Consider the following 17,531-nt stretch of genomic DNA (forward strand, 5'->3'; position numbering starts at 1 on the left):
TAGTACAAAAGGCTGGCTCACTTCACAGATTCCAAGGACAGGATGTGTACTCATGTTCACAAGGAAATGAGAGCAGAAAGTTATCAGAACTCAGCTGCTTTGTCTCTCTCCTGAGCTGCCCAGCCCTTATCCACCTTTGCTTTGTTTGGCACAGCTGTCTCTCTCCCTTTCTCCCCCCTCCTCCCCCTCCTTGCAGATGGGCTCCCTGAGTGAAGGTGCAGGATGGCTGCCCTAGAGCCCGGATCTCTAAGTCTCAATTTCCCAAAAAGGAATGACCAAGTTTAGATTGTATTCTCCTCCTTATTCAATCAACTGTAACAGGAAACAGAGGCCATCAAAGAGCACAAACTTACTGCGCAGAATCAACCCTGTGGACGGGTGGGAGGAGCAGTTCTTGGGAGGCCTGAAGAGTAGGCAGACACACTATAGCATGTGCACACGATCCCAGGGAACAAAGACTTGGTAACTTTAGTGCGAAATTAACATATCTGTTAAGCTACCTGCATATAGGACTATCATGACCTCCACATTTGCCTGGCTGGTGTGGCTCAGTGGTTGAGCACCAACTTATGACCCAGAAGGTCAGGTTGGATTCCAATCAGGGCACATGCCCATATTGCGGCTGGATCCCCAGTAGGAGGCATGTAGGAAGCAGCCAATCAATGATTCTCTCTCATCATTGATATTTCTATCTCTCCCTCTCCCTTCCTCTCTGATTTTTAAGTCTTAAAAAAGAAAAACAAATTGATACTCTGCATAAGAAAATGTCTTTTCTTATAGCAACTAAAAATAACCCAGTTAGTGCAGAGGCTTTAGAATTTCCCTTATCCAAGCAATATGATACGGCTGCTCTGAGAACAGTTCTCAAAGAAACTAGGAAGTTCACTAATGAGATAAGTGAAAATAGAATCTAGATGTCGCTGGATGGCTAAATCATGCTCAGGATGCAAATTCGACAATGTGAAGGGGCATCCATTTACTCGGGCCACCAGGGCACTGTTTAAGGAATTGTTATTCTGGTAAATGAGGGTGAATGGGGCCCTGGTGAGTGAAAATTTTGAGACTGCTTCCAAAAGGTCAAATTTGCACCCAGGGAGTACAAAGAAGAATCTGGGTGGAATAAATAGCCAGACAAATAACGCAAAGGCAGAGAGCCTGGGCCAAGGTAGACGCCGTGTTTGAGAGAGCAGGTACTGATAGAAAGATTTCAAGTGTGTTTTATAGGAAGGTGACATAGTGATTGACACAGGGATTTAACACAGCCTGTTCTCCTTATCACTTACCTAAAATAGGTTTTCTCCATTGCAGTAGTATGTATCATCCAAACCATTTTTTAAAAAATGTCCTTATGGGTGATTTTTATGCACAGAGAGAAAGAGTTTCATTTTAGAAATTAGTATTAAAATTATTCAAACATAAGCTTTTAAGAAGTGGCAGTTTTAAAAACATATAATTCTCTTGATAAATCTAGACAATTTTAACATTCACCTTAAAGAATTTTAAACATATTTTATTATCCTTTCAAGTACTGCCTAAACAAACAACCCTTTCCATGTTCTTAGGTAAGTTAAAATCTAAAAGTTAACTTATAACGCCTCAACTTAGAATCATGAGCTAAATCAATTGCTCAAACTTACATTTAGTTGGGAATTATAAAGCTAAATATTACTCAGACATGGAAGCATGGAATAAAGTGCAGAATCTCTGAGGGAAGTCAGGGAACAGAGGGTGGGTGGGAAGTAATCAACCAAAGACCTTGTATGCATATATGCATGACCCATGGACACAGGTAGTGGGGTGGTGAGGGCCTGGGGTGGGGGGGTGGGGGTAGGTATGGGCTAGAGGGGGTCAATAGGGGAAATAGGGGGACACATAGTATTTCCAACAATAAAAATTTTTAAAAAAATATATGTACAAGGTGTTTTTTTTTAACCCCCAAATACTCACATATTTTCTTAAACACCATTATACTTAATGCTTTTTGAGGTTGAAAGATGCTTACCCATAAAGAGAAAACATCATACCATTTCTTACTTTTGGGGAATTACCTTCTCAGATGTTGAAGAGTTTGCAGAACAACCAGAAATTTCAGCCTGGACATTAGGCATGGACTACAGACTTCCAGGAGAGCTCTTCTTACAACCTTGGCCTAAGTTGAGTTTCCTTTTATAATTATTACTAGAGGCCTGGTGCACGAAATTCATGCACTGGGGTGGGGGGGCGGTTGTCCCTCTCCAATCTGGGACCCCTCAGGGGATGTCTGGCCCCTGTGGGATTGGGCCTAAACCAGCAGTCAGACATCACTCTCACAATCTGGGACTGCTGGCTCCCAACCATTCGCCCGCCTGCCTGCCTGATTGCCCCTAACTGCTTCTGCCTGCCAGCCTGATCACCCCCTAACCACTCCCCTGCCAGCCTGATCTATGCCTAACTGCTCCCCTGCTGGCCCGGTCATCCCTAATTGCCCTCCCCTGCCAGCCTGGTTGCCCCTAACTGCCGTCCCCTGCAGGCCTGGTTGACCCTAACTGCCCTCCCCTGCTGGCCTGATCGCCTACAACTGCCCTCCCCTGCTGGCCATCTTGTGGCTGTGTGCGCCGCCATCTTTGAGGGCAGGACAGTCAATTAGTATATTCCCTCCTTATTGGCTGTGGGCGCCGCCATCTTTGTGATGGTGTGAGGGTCAATTAGCATATTCCCGCTTTATTAGATAGGACTAGAGGCCTGGTGCACAGATTTGTGCACTGGTGGGGTCCCTCAGCCTGGCCTGTGCCCTCTCACAATCTGGGACCCCTTGAGGGATGTCGGACTGCCAGTTTCAGCCCGATTCCCACAAGTCAGGCCAAGAGACCCTACTGGTGCAGGAATCCATGCACTGGGCCTCTAGTATGAATATAAGATCTTTGGTTAATCTCTTCCCACCCTCCCCCCTTTCCTCTGAGATTCATCTGTTCCATGTTTCCATGCCTGTGCGTTGAGCGTCTGCCTCCTGGTGGTCAGTGAGCATCATAGCTACCGGTTGAACAGCCAAACAGTCAGACGGTTGGATGGTCACTTAGGCTTTTATATATATATACTCTAGAGGTCTGGTGCACAAAAATTTGTGCACCCGTGGGTGTCCCTCACCCCGGCCTGTGCCCTCTCGCAGTCTGGGACCCTTCCGGGGATGACCACCTGCTGGCTTAGGCCCACTCCCTGGGGGGATTGGGCCCAAGCTGGCAGTCAGACATCCCTCTGGCAGCCTGGCAGCCCTCAGGGGATGTCCACTTGCCAGCGGGGAGCAGGCCTAAGCTGCAGTCGGACATCCTTAGTGCTGCTGAGGAAGCAGGAGAGGCTCCCACCACCACTGCTGTACTGGCAGCCGTCAGCCTGGCTTGTGGCTGAGCAGAGCTCCCCTGTGGGAGCTCACTGACCACCAAGGATCAGCTCCTGCATTGAGCATCTGCCCCCTGGTGGTAAGAGTGTGTCATAGTGACCAGTCATTCCCAGTTGTTCTGCTGTTAGGGTCAATTTTCATATTACCCTTTTATTATATAGGAGTGCCTGGCCAGCCTGGGTGAGGGGCTGATGGCTGTTTTCAGGCTGGCCACAGCCCCTTCAGGGTGGGGGGTCCTGCTGGGGTGCCTGGCCAGTCTGGGTGAGGGGCTGAGGGCCGTTTTCAGGCTGGCTAAGCCCCCCAGCAGGGACCCTCACCCCATGAGGGTGTGGCCATCCTGGGTGAGGGGATGATGGCTGTTTTCAGGCTGGCCACGGCCCCCAGCCACCCAAGCTCCCAGTGGAGGCTAGCTGGAAGCAGGTATCTGGGATTTATTTGTCTTCTATAATTGAAACTTTGTTGCCATGAGCAGAGGCCACAGCCGGCTCAGGGCAGGTGGGAAGCTTGGCTTCCTCCATCACCCAGGCAACCAAGCCTCCTGCTTGCTCCAGCTCCATGGCTGCCGGCCGCCATCTTGGTTGTGTTAATTTGCATATAGTCACTCTGATTGGCTGGTGGGCGTGGCTTGGGCATAGCGAAGGTATGGTCAATTAGCACCTTTGTCTTTTATTAGTGTAGATAGTTCCTTTATGTAATAATTTAAGGAGGGGATAGTCAACAACAGGGCTAATTTAAGGAGGAGATAGTCACCAAGCAGAGTGGCACAGTATCTAGGACCTATGATACTTTTAGGTGCCCACAAATATATTTTAATTTTAATTACTTTTAAACTCAGAAGAAAAATCTATATATATAAAAGGCTAAGTGACTATCCAACTGTCCAACCGCCTATACCTATGATGCGCACTGACCACCAGGGGCAGACACTCAATGCAGGAGCTGCCAAGCTGCGGTGACTTGGCAGTGGCGGTTCTTGGGTGATGCACCCCAAAACCAGAGAGCAGAGAGCCCAATCCCTTGCAAGGCCTTGCGATTCTACCTTCGGCCATGGGTTATGTTGTTGCGGAGGCACTGTCACCCCGAATCTGGTTTCCTGCACACTTGTGTTTGTATTCCACACCCTGTACAATAGCAACTTTGCAGAGTGCCCGCTCACACTCCGGGACTCCTCAGGGGATATCAGAGAGCCAGTTTCGGCCCAATCCCCGCAGGCCAGGCTGAGGGACCCCACCTGCCTGGAGGGACCCGTTCACTCCGCAGATGCCCTTCCAGCCTTGGCACTGCCCCAGGTGCAGCTGGCCATAGAGGGACCACAGTAGGTTGGCTCCAGGGTGTGTCCCCCACCTGTACGTGAGTTTTCTTCCTTTTTCTCCCCCCTCCCCACTCACTGTGCATGAACCTGTGCACCAGCCACTAGTATTAATATAATAACAAGTTAGGGTGGGACAGGGTCTCAGGGAATCACCAGGGCCAGGTGAATAGTATTAGCCAGGTTGATGGAGACTCAGATATGGTGCCCACCGGCTGGTTCTATTGAGGAAAGGCTCAGCAAAGGAACAATGGCCTCTGTCAGCACTTCTGTCTGGGAGAAAGCTGCCTCTCCAGCACTTGCACTGGAGCCAGACAATTCAGTTTCTCCCCAAAGGTCTCTGGTGCCTTTTGAGCTGCTGCACTAAGCTGAGAGAGAGTGATTCTGAGTAATTTCATTCATGGGCCCTTTAAAAGGAACACCTGGGACTCCAGAAGTCCTCTGTCTCACTCAGCCACAATCTCTACTGGCTTTTACAGCCAGAAGTTATGGGCACTTCTTTTCCTGAGAACTGGAACCCTGGGCTCGGAGGCCTGGTTTGGGGCTGGGACCCCTCACTCCTGAGGGGGATCTCCACAGCCAGAATACCCCTCCTGATTTTTATCTGAGACAGGTGGGTGAGAGATGAGCCCACTCTGCATTTCCTCCCCTGTTACCAGTCTCAATGTGGCTTTTTTATATCCTTAGTTTAGCTAGACTTCAGGTGGTTCTGAATGATGGTTGTTCTGTGGTTTGGTTGTAATTACGATGTGGTTAAGGGAGAATTAGAGTACTGCATTCACCTATGTTGCCATCTTGACTGGAACCCTCTCATAGCTCCTATTTCTTGAAAACCTTAAAACTATTGGACACCTGGCCAAAAGTCAAGAATATGGTAGAATGTAGCCTACATCTAATATTAGTATAGGACACTTCCTCCCTATTGCCCTACCCCCAACAACTTCCCTATGTCCAATGCAATTTCTGTCACTTTCCCTTTTCCATTCCATGTTTGTATTGTTTACAGTGTTTATAGACGCTAGAGGTAACAGTAAAATGTTCCACTTAATTCACTTTTGTGTGCTTTTTTAGCATAAACTATGCATTTTTAGGGTCTTCCAGGGCCTTCATCATCCCAGAGACAAAAGATTAAAACTGGGCAGTCAGCTCTCTTCTGAAGACCTTTGAATAATCCTTTAGCTTACACCAGCGATTTTCAACCTTTTTCACCTCATGGCACACATCAACGGATAACTAAAGTTCTGTGACACACAAAAAAATAGACGTTTTTCGCTGATCTGACCAAAAATTGTATAATTTTGATTCATTCACAGCAGATGGCTATTGCTGTGTTGGCTGTTATCATTTTTTTTTTATCACTTAAGGGAAAAGAGGTCAGAGACCCTGACCAAATAATCAGGTATTACATGTTTTAAAAATTCTTGTAGCACACTGGTTGAAAATCACTGGCTTACACCATAATGACTATTATGTGTGACTCCTGGGACTTATGAATCTTACTGCTTTCTGCTTTCTCTGATGATCTCTGGCTCACATACCTTCTCCAACTATCCACTTTCCTGCAGACATAGAGAAATATTACATATTTATGGCATAAATATAGGTATCAGCTTAATAGAAGAACATAACAAACCCTGTCTACATCTATAGAGAACTGCACATCCTTGTACAAAGAGACATCCACACAGGAGAAGAAACAGAACTCCTACAGTTTGCCTTTTTTTTTTTTTTAATATATTTTATTGATTTTTTACAGAGAGGAAGGGAGAGAGATAGAGAGTCAGAAACATCGATGAGAGAGAAACATCGATCAGCTGCCTCCTGCACACTCCCACTGGGGATGTGCCCGCAACCCAGGCACATGCCCTTGACCAGAATCGAACCTGGGACCTTTCAGTCCGCAGGCCGATGCTCTATCCACTGAGCCAAACCGGTTTCGGCTAGTTTGCCTTTTTAAAGTATAAATCTGGTCTTATCACATTCCCCACCCCCGACTTGAAGCCCTTTCCATGGCTTCCCACTGCTGCAAGGATCCCTCCAGACCCCGCAATGCCAGTCTCTGTATCCCTAGCTGCCCCTGGCTCTCTCTGCTCCCGCTGCCCGGGCCCCCTCTCAGTCCTCTGACCTCCTGAGCTCCCTCATCTCTGCACATGCCATCTCCTTAGCTACTAATGAGTCCCTTCCCTCCAGCCCCCCTCCCCCCTCCCCTGTTGTTTATTCATTTTTCAGATCTTGACTTAAGCATAACCTCCACAGGAACACCCCTGCCCTACATTCAAATCTCCAGCGTACATGTGTAAAGCACCACGATCACCTTTGGAGCACCCAGCATACCTGGAATTTTACTTTTGTGTAATTAAAAGATATATATCACCTGCCAGGTTTCTTGATCCGGCATCAAGAAGGGTTCAGCAATCTGGAGAAGGGCTGTGCATAAATTAGTAAAGAGTCCAGAGATGAAACATAATTTTGAAAGGCATTATAGGGAGTCAGAGAAGACTTTGCTAAAGGAACTAAGTTCTCCTTGTCTCAGGACCCTTTGCTATTTATTAACACAAATTGTCCTAAGGCAGTGATGGCGAACCTTTTGAGCTCGGTGTGTCAGCATTTTGAAAAACCCTAACTTAACTCTGGTGCCGTGTCACATATAGAAATTTTTTGATATTTGCAACCATAGCAAAACAAAGACTTATATTTTTGATATTTATTTTATATATTTAAATGCCATTTAACAAAGAAAAATCAACCAAAAAAAATGAGTTTGCATGTCACCTCTGACACCCGTGTCATAGGTTCGCCATCACTGTCCTAAGGCAAGGTGGAGATATATACTTCAAGAGGTAGGGTTTCTACAGAATCCACTGTCAGACTGGAATTTTCCCAAGGTTGTTCAGGTGTTTGGCCAGTAGGAGGCAATAACATGTAGATTAAGATGCCCTGAGCTGTCTGGCAGCAAGCAATCATCCTTTTCAGGTTTGGGGAAATGCCTTTAGGCATTCCCAGCAGGCGATAACATATGTGACTCAGCCCTTTGTTGCGTTCCCAAGTCCCATCAACCTTTCATGAAACTTGCAATTATGACATGCTGGAACTGGCTTCCGGCAATCACCTGCCTCCCCAGTAAGACAGGAAGCTCCAGAGTGCAGGGGCCATTCCTGCTTACCGCTGCCTAGTTCAGTGCTTGGCACATAGGAAGCACCCAATACATATTTGAGGGACTAGAATCTAGTCAGGGGTGGGCAAACTTTTTGACTCGAGGGCCACAATGGCTTCTTAAACTGGACCGGAGGGCCGAAACAAAAGCATGGATGGAGTGTTTGTGTGAACTAATATAAATTCAAAGTAAACATCATTACATAAAAGGGTATGGTCTTTTTTTTTTTTTAGTTTTATTCATTTCAAACGGGCCGAATCCGGCCCGCAGGCCGTAGTTTGCCCACGGCTGGACTAGATGAATAAACGAAAGCACCTTGGAGAAGAACAGGCACTCACTCAACACCAGGTAACTTTCTCCTCCCCAGCCCCCAGCACATGTTTACGTTTCACGCCCCTTAAAAACAGGTGCCCAACTATAAAGCATCTCTGAAATGACAATTTCCTTTAATATTATCGCCCATGTGCCCATCTATTCCTCTTAGGTGGCGTCGTAGATTAAAGCAACTTAGATCCAGGAGACAGAAACTCGTCTGATCTCAATCATCATGTGTGCAAGTCACTTTTCTTCACTTCCTCATTTATGTTTTCCCAGTTTCCATATTAGTAATTATATGTGGCCCACACTGGCCCACGTCTCAGGGTGTCACGAGCATTCATTATTTAGAAAACTTACAAGGATCCACTTTTCAAATCACCCAATTCCAAAGAAATTGGTGCGACTTTCGCCCATGACGACCGGAGCGTGGTGGGGTGATGTAGGATCAATGTCATGACTAAGGCAGAAGAAGCATCTGCTTTCCTACCTCCGTGTCTGTTGACACGATCTTTGGTAGCTTGGGGCTTATTTATGTTTTTTTTTTCTTATGTATAATTGTAGGACATGAACCCGATTCCAGTTGCAAAATAGTAACTGTTACATGCACACAGAATCTCCAAACTGTAACCTTCCCCAATTAACTATACATTTAACTTTTAAGTTGCTTAAGAATCGACAGTTGTATGCAAGTTAGATATGAACTTCAAAACAATTTATTTCTATTTATTGCTTTATTGGTGGTGCCATCTCAGTGGAAAATTCTAAGGATTTTGGGGTAATGTGCTTACTCAACATAGTAGATGCCTACTAAGTGCCAAGCACAGTGCCACGAGCTTTGGTGAGTGCAGTAGGTCAGGCACACCTCATCTCTGCTTTCACAGAGTTCATATTCCAGCAGGCGAGGCCAATGGGGAGCAACACTCACAATACTAACAAACGTGGTAAGTGCTAGCAAGCCCAGGATTCTGTGAAAATGTGTCATCGGGAATGCCAACTGCCTGGAGGTTCAGGCAAAGTTTCTTGGAGGAAGCTACATTTCTGCAGAAACAGGCTGCCATCTGCTTGAGGTTGTACAACTACCGTCACATCCCAATTCGGACATTTGGGCATGTTGTGTCTCAGAGCTTGGGTCTTCGTGTGTAAAATGAGGGTAACATGCGCCTGGCAGAGCTGCGGAACATGAGACAGTATACAGGTAAAGCACCTCTTTGGGTATCAGACATGTAGTAAGCCCTAAGCACATGGTGCTTGTTATAATTATACATCAATGTAGGACTCGAAGGAAAACGGAAGGAAAGTTTGGCCACAGCTGGAGATAGAGAGGGGAAGTTTGGAAAAGGCTCAGATCCAAAGGACAGTCACTCCTCCACACTTGTAGGCAGCCTTCACCTCCTGAGTTTCAGATGTCGGAGCACCCGATGCTTTGAGGCTGTGCTAACAGGTTTCCAGGAGAAGCTGATCAGGACTTTTGGAAGTGCTCTTTCTAGCTGTAGGTTAGCCAACGCCCAGGACAGATTTTTCAGGCAAAAATAAGATGCCTGGGACACAGCTCTCTGGCCCGAGGGCACACGGGTTTATCAGATTCTGGCAGGCTCGAGTGACAGACACAGTTTTGTAAGCCAGGTGAAAGGACAAGCGATGGATGCTCAGCTGGAGGTTTCGGTTAAGGGTCAGCGGACCCCGCGCCACCTGGGTGGGACGAGGAAGAGGGAAACACTGGTGCCCCCAACAGAGAGCACAGGGAAGCCGCCGGGTGCCCAGCGCTCCTCCCAGGGCGGCTCCCTCCCCGGGCTTCCTGGGCGTTTGGAGCGTGGCCTGGCCCGCGCCCTTCGAATGGGTGTGGGTGGTTTCGTAAGTGGACGTGACCACCTCCGAGGGGGAAGCGTGCGAGGCAGCGGGAGTGAGTGGGGAGGCGGGGCTGGGAGAGGAGAAGCCGCGGGCGGGATGCGGGGGCAGGAGGGGGAGGAGGAGGGCTGCAGGGCGCCGGGGGCGGGGTGGGGTGGGGCGGGGTGAGCCGGGGAGAAAAGGAGGAAAGGAGGAAAGGCGCGGTGGCGAGGCGGGAGGAAGTGCGGCGGGTCTCCACTCCCGCTGCGCCGCCGCCGGGCCGCCAGGTGAGCCCGAGATGCTGCGGCGCTGCCAGGCGGGGCCGCCGCCGCCGCTGCTGCTGCTGCTGCCGCTGCTGGGGCCGCTCGGCGCCTTCGCCCCCGGCGCCCTGGCGGGACCCGCGCGCACCGAGGACGCCGTGGAGCTGGACTTTTCCACGGGGCAGCCGGTGCGCCAGGTGAGCCCCGCGTTCCTGTCCTTCACCATCGACGCCAACCTGGCCACGGACCCGCGGTTCCTCACCTTCCTGGGGTAAGCGCCGGCCCCGGTCCCTCTGCCCTGTGCCCCTCCTGGCTCCTGACATCCACGCCCGCCCTGCCACCGCTCTCCTCCCCTCCGCTCTTTTGTCTCTTCTGACACGGAAATTCTCTCTCTCTCTCTCTCTCTCTCTCTCTCTCTCTCTCTCTCTCTCTCTCTCTCTCTCTCTCTCTCTCTCTCTCTCTCTCTCACCCCCTCCAAACCACTCATTCCTCCCTACTTTATTCATTCAGCAGATGTTGACTGAGCGCCAACGTAGGGCCAAGTATTAACAGGAAATTTAGGGAAGAAACTTCCCAACTGCCCGGCAACGCGCCGGGAAGAGGGACGGGCAAGAGCCGGCGGAGCTGTGAGCCTGGGTCTGCTGCACAGTGCGGGGCAAGTGCCCCTGGGGCAGGCGGGCTCCGGGCTCCGGGCTCCGGGAGGGGTTAAAAAAATAGATGGAAAATATCTCAAACCTTACTTACTCCATAGGTACACTTTAAAATTATATCTCTAAAACATGGATATTGTAAATACACCTTTAAAGAGCAGTTTTAGGTTCACAGCTAAATTAGGCACAGAGATTTCCCATATTACACTTTTTTAAAAGTCTAAATATTAAATAAATGAGGCCAGGGAGACGATCGCAGGGCCTTACAGGGCCTTAATAAAAAGACACCTCTCCAAGTTGAGGCTCAAAATGTGGCACTGCTTTATCGGCTGTCATTTTTTCTCATAGGAGAAAGACCAAACCTGGTGCAGGTCCCTGGCCCCTGCCCCACGCGGGCAGGCTGATCCCAAGATGGAGAGCTGCAGGGACAGGCACAGGTCTTCTGGGCAGGTCATCGAGGCCACTCATCTAGGTCATGAGAACCTCCAGAGGCGGCCACACCTCCACCAACCCAGACAGCTAGGTATCTTTGGCCGTTGCCCAACACCTACATGCTGAACTTCCTGTGCGCACACTGTCAGCTGCCATTGCTAAGTTCAGTCATTCATTCTGCAAATAAAGGCAGGTAGCCGACTGGGTTAGAGATTGGCAGTCAGACCAGCCCCGGCTGGATTCCCAGCTCTGCCAAAGCAGGGTGGCTTAGTTCTTAACGGGTTGTTTGGCAACTCCGAGCCTCAATTTCTTCACCTGTAGAATGGAACTTCTATAAAACTTCCTTGCAGGACTGTAATAAGGATTTGATGAGGTGACACATAAGTACTTAGCACAGTGTTTGACACAGAGTGTTCACAAAGTAAGCTAACAGCTTCTTCCTGGAAAATGGCAAGTATTTGATAACCATTCACCAGTTCTCATTGTATCTTTTGACCATAGTTAACCTCTATCTTTCCCTCTGTGGCAGGAGAGCAAGAATTTCCTGGTGGCGGAGTCCCCACTTTTCCCCTCCCCCTTAGGGGTAGAAAGGTGATACAGGTAGCAGCTGGTTGGGACAGAAAGATCACTCTGGAGAAACTCTAAAGTATAGGCTACATATCTGAGGACCCTTGGCCTAGCTTGGTGGGGGTGGTGGGAGATGATAGGAGAAGAGATGTTCTTGACTGAAAATAGAGGGGTTAAGTAAATGACGCTTACTGAAATGTGAGAACTCAGCTTCTATTCTGCTTTTGCGGCCAGGATCTGTCCCACCCCTCCCCAAGGAAGGGCATTTGGGGATATCTTCCTGGGAAAACAGGTCCAAAAGAAAAAACATATAGTATGACTTTTGGGATCTAGGCCTGATCACCCTGCGGTTAAGCTAACCAATTGGCTGGGACCCTCAGCCCCCTATACACACAGAACTTCCAGTCTGCAATTTAGTGCAGGTGATACCTTTATCAGTGGCCGGCAAACTGCGGCTCGGCAAACCGCGGCTTGCGAGCCACATGCGGCTCTTTGGCCCCTTGAGTGTGGCTCTTCCACAAAATACCAGCTCTTCCACAAAATACAGACTTCTGCGCATGGGCCACGAAGTTTCAATTGCACTGTACGTGCGCGCCCGCACGTGGTATTTTGGGGAAGAGCCACACTCAAGGGGCCAAAGAGCCGCATGTGGCTCTCGAGCCTCGGTTTGCCCACCACGACTTTAACTGCTCTTAAACCTATCTCTTTATATCCCATAGCACTCTTTCTTCCTCCCTGATCCCCACCTTTTTGTTAAAGGCTGGAGGATAATGAAAACCAAAAAAGCCCAACATGCAATAGATAAAACTGATTTTGGTTTTCAAAACACAGTGTATTCCTGTTCAAATGGGCTTCTCTCCAGGGCTGGCTCCTGGCCACTCCAGATTCCTTCCTTAGCAGAGGCTGTCTTCGATGCCCACTCCCCAGAGGCATCTGCAGTCACATCCACACTATTCCCAGCTGAGAGCTCAAAGACTGCAGCTCCAAGTGGCAGGCGCTCCCTCTCCTTCTCCTCAAAGACCTACCTTCGGAAACGGGGTCCGAGGGCCCAGCTTCAGGATGGTTAGCACAGTGCCCAGAGTGGCCTGGCCGTCTCAGAAGACAAGCCATTTAGCTTCCTTTTCAGAAGACACCACTGAGCTTAATATCTGTCCACAGGAAGGGAGGGTGAGAGGGGCATTGTTTTGTTACCGTTCCTCAAAAGTGAGGAAGTTTGGGTGAAGATAGCAAGAGCCCAGCAGATGAAAGAAAGCTGCAGTAAGGAGGAGCAGATAATAAACTAAACTTAGCCGATGCTAATTAAGCCCTTGTCATAGGCCAGGCCCTGTTCTAAGCACCCCCTAGGATCTAGGTATTAACTCATTTAGTCTTCACTACAAAACTCTGAGGTCAGTACTGGTATTATCCCCATTATAAAAAGGAAGAGATGGAGGCTTAGGGAGATTCAGTAACTTGCCCCTGGTCCGCCAGCTAATACTGGAAGGAGCAGAGTTTGAACCCAGATGCTAATTGCAGAGACAAGAGTACACAAAAAGAAGGTAAAGCAGTTTATACTTTTTAAGGCAACAGGATAGGCTATACTTAAAAAAAAAAAAAAAAAAAAAAAAAAAAAAAAAAAAAAGATTGTCCAGACACAAATTGAGAAGATTAATCTAGTGAAAGCAGCACTGACCTGAGAGTAGGAGGAGCAGGGTCTAAGCCCCCAAGGTACTTCCAGAGAGGCCCATGCAAATGTGATCAGATGGCATGGTTCCGTTCCCATGATGGCAAGCAGGGGGGTTTTTTTGGGTTGTTGTTCACATTTGCAATTGGAGAACACAGAGCACACAGAATGTAAATGCCAGGGATAGAACAATCTAGAATTAGAAAGAACCATCTTTTCAATTTGCCCTTTTCCCAGAAGTATCTAATCAACAGCCCAATCAAAAACTTCCTAAACCTGCCCTGGCCGGTTTTTCTCAGTGGTTAGAGGGTCAACCCGAGGACCAAAGGGTCACAGGTTCAGTTCCGGTCAAGGGCACGTACCTGGGTCAGCTAGGGTGTGGGGTGCATGTGGGAGGCCACCAAACTATGTGTCTCTCTCACATTGATGTTTCTCTCCCTCCCCCATCCTCTCTCCCCTTTACTCACTCTAAAAAAACAAAAACAAAAACAAAAAAAAAACAATGGAAAAAATCTCCTCGCCCGTAAAGATGGGTGGACTGAGACCAGTATTGCTCAGTAGAAATAGAATGTGATTCTCATATACAAGCTATACATGTAATTTTAGATTTTCTAGCAGCCATGCTAAAAAAAGGTAAAAACAAGCAGATGAAATTAATTTTAATGATATATTTTATGTAACAAAATATTACTTCAACATGTAATCAATATGAAAATATGAGATATTTCACATTCTTTTCCTAACCAAGTCCTCAAAATCTGGTGTATATTTTATACTCACACCACATCTCAAATTCAGACTAGCTACATTTCAAATGCTCATGACCACATGTGACTAGTGGTTACCGTGTTAGACAATGCAGTCCCCATGTCAATCAAGCAAGGTTCACTAACACTGTAAAACAGTAGAGCGCTGAGTCAGTGATAGAGATCCTAGAACCACAGTGTAATGTCCTGGTGCTAAACAGCCACAGCAACGATAATGCCATTGTGTTTGCTTTTCATAGGATTTGCTTATTTTTCTTCAGCAAAGTTCATCCCTTTTTGCCAATTTGATAAATATTTATTAATAATGACTTTTGATAATCAGATTACTGTATCTCCGCAAAGTTGCTTTTCATTTTTGGAAAAGTAGTTATTTTCAATGTCAAGTGCAAGGTTTGATAACTGATGTTGGAAAGAGCCATAGGCACTCTATGTGCCTGTTGCTGGCAGAAGTAACCAACCAAAGAGAAACAGGGAACTGAGAGCAATCAAAGCCACGCATAGACTCACATTTTCTAGCTCTGAGAAACTGCTCCCCCTAACTGAGTGCTCATTCTCTTCTTCCTTCCCAAACCTTCTATTGTGGTCCCTAGAGCCCTTTGCATGGCAGCCCTGTTCTGGGCTCCTCACAGAATAAGCCTGCCACTCCTGGCCCTGGCAGAACTCTGAAGTAGAGAAGTAGATGCGACTCCTCTGGAGTAGAGGCTGGGCAGTCTCCATACTGCACTCTTCTCCCATTCCCCAGTGCAGCTTCCAGACAACTACCCACCAGTCTGAACTCCAGCCTGCTGTGGTTCAGGTCCTAATGGCTTGGTGCCTGTGTCAGGTTCCCTATCTGTAAAATATGGATAATAATGACACCACCTCATTGGGTTGTTTTAGGATTAAGTGAAATAATCTGTGCCACATGCCCCAAGCACTCAGTTTAGATGAACTTGCTGCAGGCTAGAGATAGATGACTATCAGGACTCCAGGGTGAGGCTCCCTGTCTCCATGTCTGGGTCTCATCCTCTGCTCCTTGTCACCACGCGCTGCTCCCCTCTCAACTCACATGTTATCGATTGAAGATGGACACTGATCGCAGACTTGCCTCTCCTTTCCCATGCCCCACCGTCATCCTAGATGACTTCAAGTCCAAGTAAATAAACTACCTCTCTATCTCTTCACACCCACATTTCAAAATAATCTTCACTCAGTGTCTCACTGGAATCAGCTTGCAGCAGCTTATAAAACGTGTGCATCTCTTTCCACCTCCACCTGTGACACCAGCACTGATAGCCTGAACTCAGCCGTGGTGGGAATATTTACATCATGGAGATTTGCAAACGCTAATCAATAGGGCACTTTTGCCCTGAATGGGTAGCTCTGTTTGTTGGAGTATAGTCCCCTGAACCAAAAGGTTGTGGGTTCGATTCCCGGTCAGTGCACATATCCAGGTTGCAGGTTCTATCCCCAGTCGGGGCATGTGCAGGAGACAACAGATTGATGTTTCTCTCTCACATCATTTTCTCTCTCTCTCTTTCTCATCAATAACAAACATATCCTTGGGTGAGAATTTAAAAAAATAGAGCACTTTTTTTCGCTAGGGAGTCAACTTACTAGCACACATTGCTTCTCTCCGCTTCAGCCACCTAATGCCATGGCCATGCCTTGCCTCTTCGTCCCTAAGAACCTTTCAACATCTGAAATCTTAAAACGTCCCATTCTTGGACTAAACTCCTTACTCTCTTAACTCCTTCACTCTGTGGATCCCAACACAACTATTTTTTTTTAAGTACCTCCACTGAACAGCCTCCTCCTCGCTCTGATTTTGACTTCTTGATTTACTACATAAACCGCTCATGTGATAATATCCACAAATCCCGGCCCCATTGTTCCTGCTAAAACCCAAACCTAGCTTAGTCTAATTGTATTTTCCCTCTTCGGAATCTATAGGGTGGCTATGAAATCCTGAAATGGAAAATATTATCTAGCTGTGAATTATAATTCATATTAATAAGCCACCTTTATGTATTTACCTCTGCTTCCAGTCTCAGTGGCCACACTGTATAGCTGAGTTATAGAGCTCTTGGGGTTGGAAGGGACTCTCCTAGCCACATGGATTGATGTTGCACTATAAATTCTTGGCTTTCAGACTTATCCCTTAGTGCTACTCTTAATTCTTCATTTCCCCGATTCTCTCATTCTCTACTTCCTTCAAAACTCTGAGCCCATCTTCATCTCATCACTCTTAGCCTATGACCACTTTTTTGTTTCCCAAAGAAAATGAAGTCACTAGACAGGAACTTCCTTTTCTTCCTGCCATCAAACCTACAGACATACCATGGCTATGTCCTTTCTTCCTTTCTCTTTTCTTAGGCCTTTTTTTCTTTTTCTTTTCTTTCTTTTTTTGAGAGAGAGAGAGAGAGAGAGAGAGAGAGAGAGAGAGAGAGAGAGACATTGATCAGCTGCCTCCTGCATGCCTCCTGCTGGTGATCAAGCTAAAACCCTGGCATGTGCCCTGACCAGGAATCGAACTGGTGACCTTTTGGTGCATGGGATGGTTCAGTTGGTTGAGCATGGCCAATTCTAGTTCTGTTCTGGATCCTGTCCCCTCTTGCCTCCCCAAGGACTTTGCTCTGTCAGTCATCTCTTCTCTTCCCTGGATCTTTAACATCTCTGTTTGTATTGAATGCTCCCTGTCAGCATAGGAACATCCTCAAGTCTTTCCCATCTCAAACTCCTCCCTGCACGCGTGCCTCTGCAGGAACTGCCCTCATTTTCCCTTTGCAGCCTTCCTTCCTGCCCATTCCTTCCTGTTCCAACTTCATAATGTCCCCATCACTGTGTCATGAAATAAATCTCTCCAACATCAATCACCTTCTTTTATTGCAAAATCCAGTGAACAACTTTCAAGTTGGTCTCTGTCATGGATTGAATTTTTGGGTGTTCCCCTGCAAATTTATATGTTGAAGTCCTAACCCTCAGTACCTCAGTATGTGACCTTATTTGGAAATAGTGCCATTGCAGAAATAAAATTAGTTAAGAACTGAGCATACTGGAATGGAGCAGGCTGTAATCCAGTATGACGGATGTCCTTATAAAAAGGGGAAATTTGGAGACAGGCATGCATACAGAAAGAACACTCTGTGAAGATTAGAGGTATGTTGCTATGAGGAACTGCCAGAAGCTAGGAGAGGGCTGAAATAGATCCTTCCCCAGTTCATTCAGAGGGATG

At 47.4% G+C, this 17,531-nt stretch overlaps 1 protein-coding gene across 1 annotated transcript in view; it reads left to right on the top strand.

The window, feature by feature from the left end:
* Window positions 1-10,179: 10,179 nt before the first annotated feature.
* Window positions 10,180-17,531, top strand: part of HPSE (heparanase) — a 40,726-nt gene continuing 33,374 nt past the window's right edge. The window contains exon 1 of the mRNA XM_081111066.1: window positions 10,180-10,509. Within this exon, the coding sequence (XP_080967192.1) occupies window positions 10,277-10,509 (233 nt within the window). The 5' untranslated portion in view covers window positions 10,180-10,276. The remainder of the gene's footprint in view (window positions 10,510-17,531) is intronic.

The sequence above is a fragment of the Myotis nattereri genome (genome assembly GCF_964212035.1).
Source record: "Myotis nattereri genome assembly, chromosome: 1".
In the NCBI taxonomy this organism is placed as follows: Eukaryota; Metazoa; Chordata; class Mammalia; order Chiroptera; family Vespertilionidae; genus Myotis; species Myotis nattereri.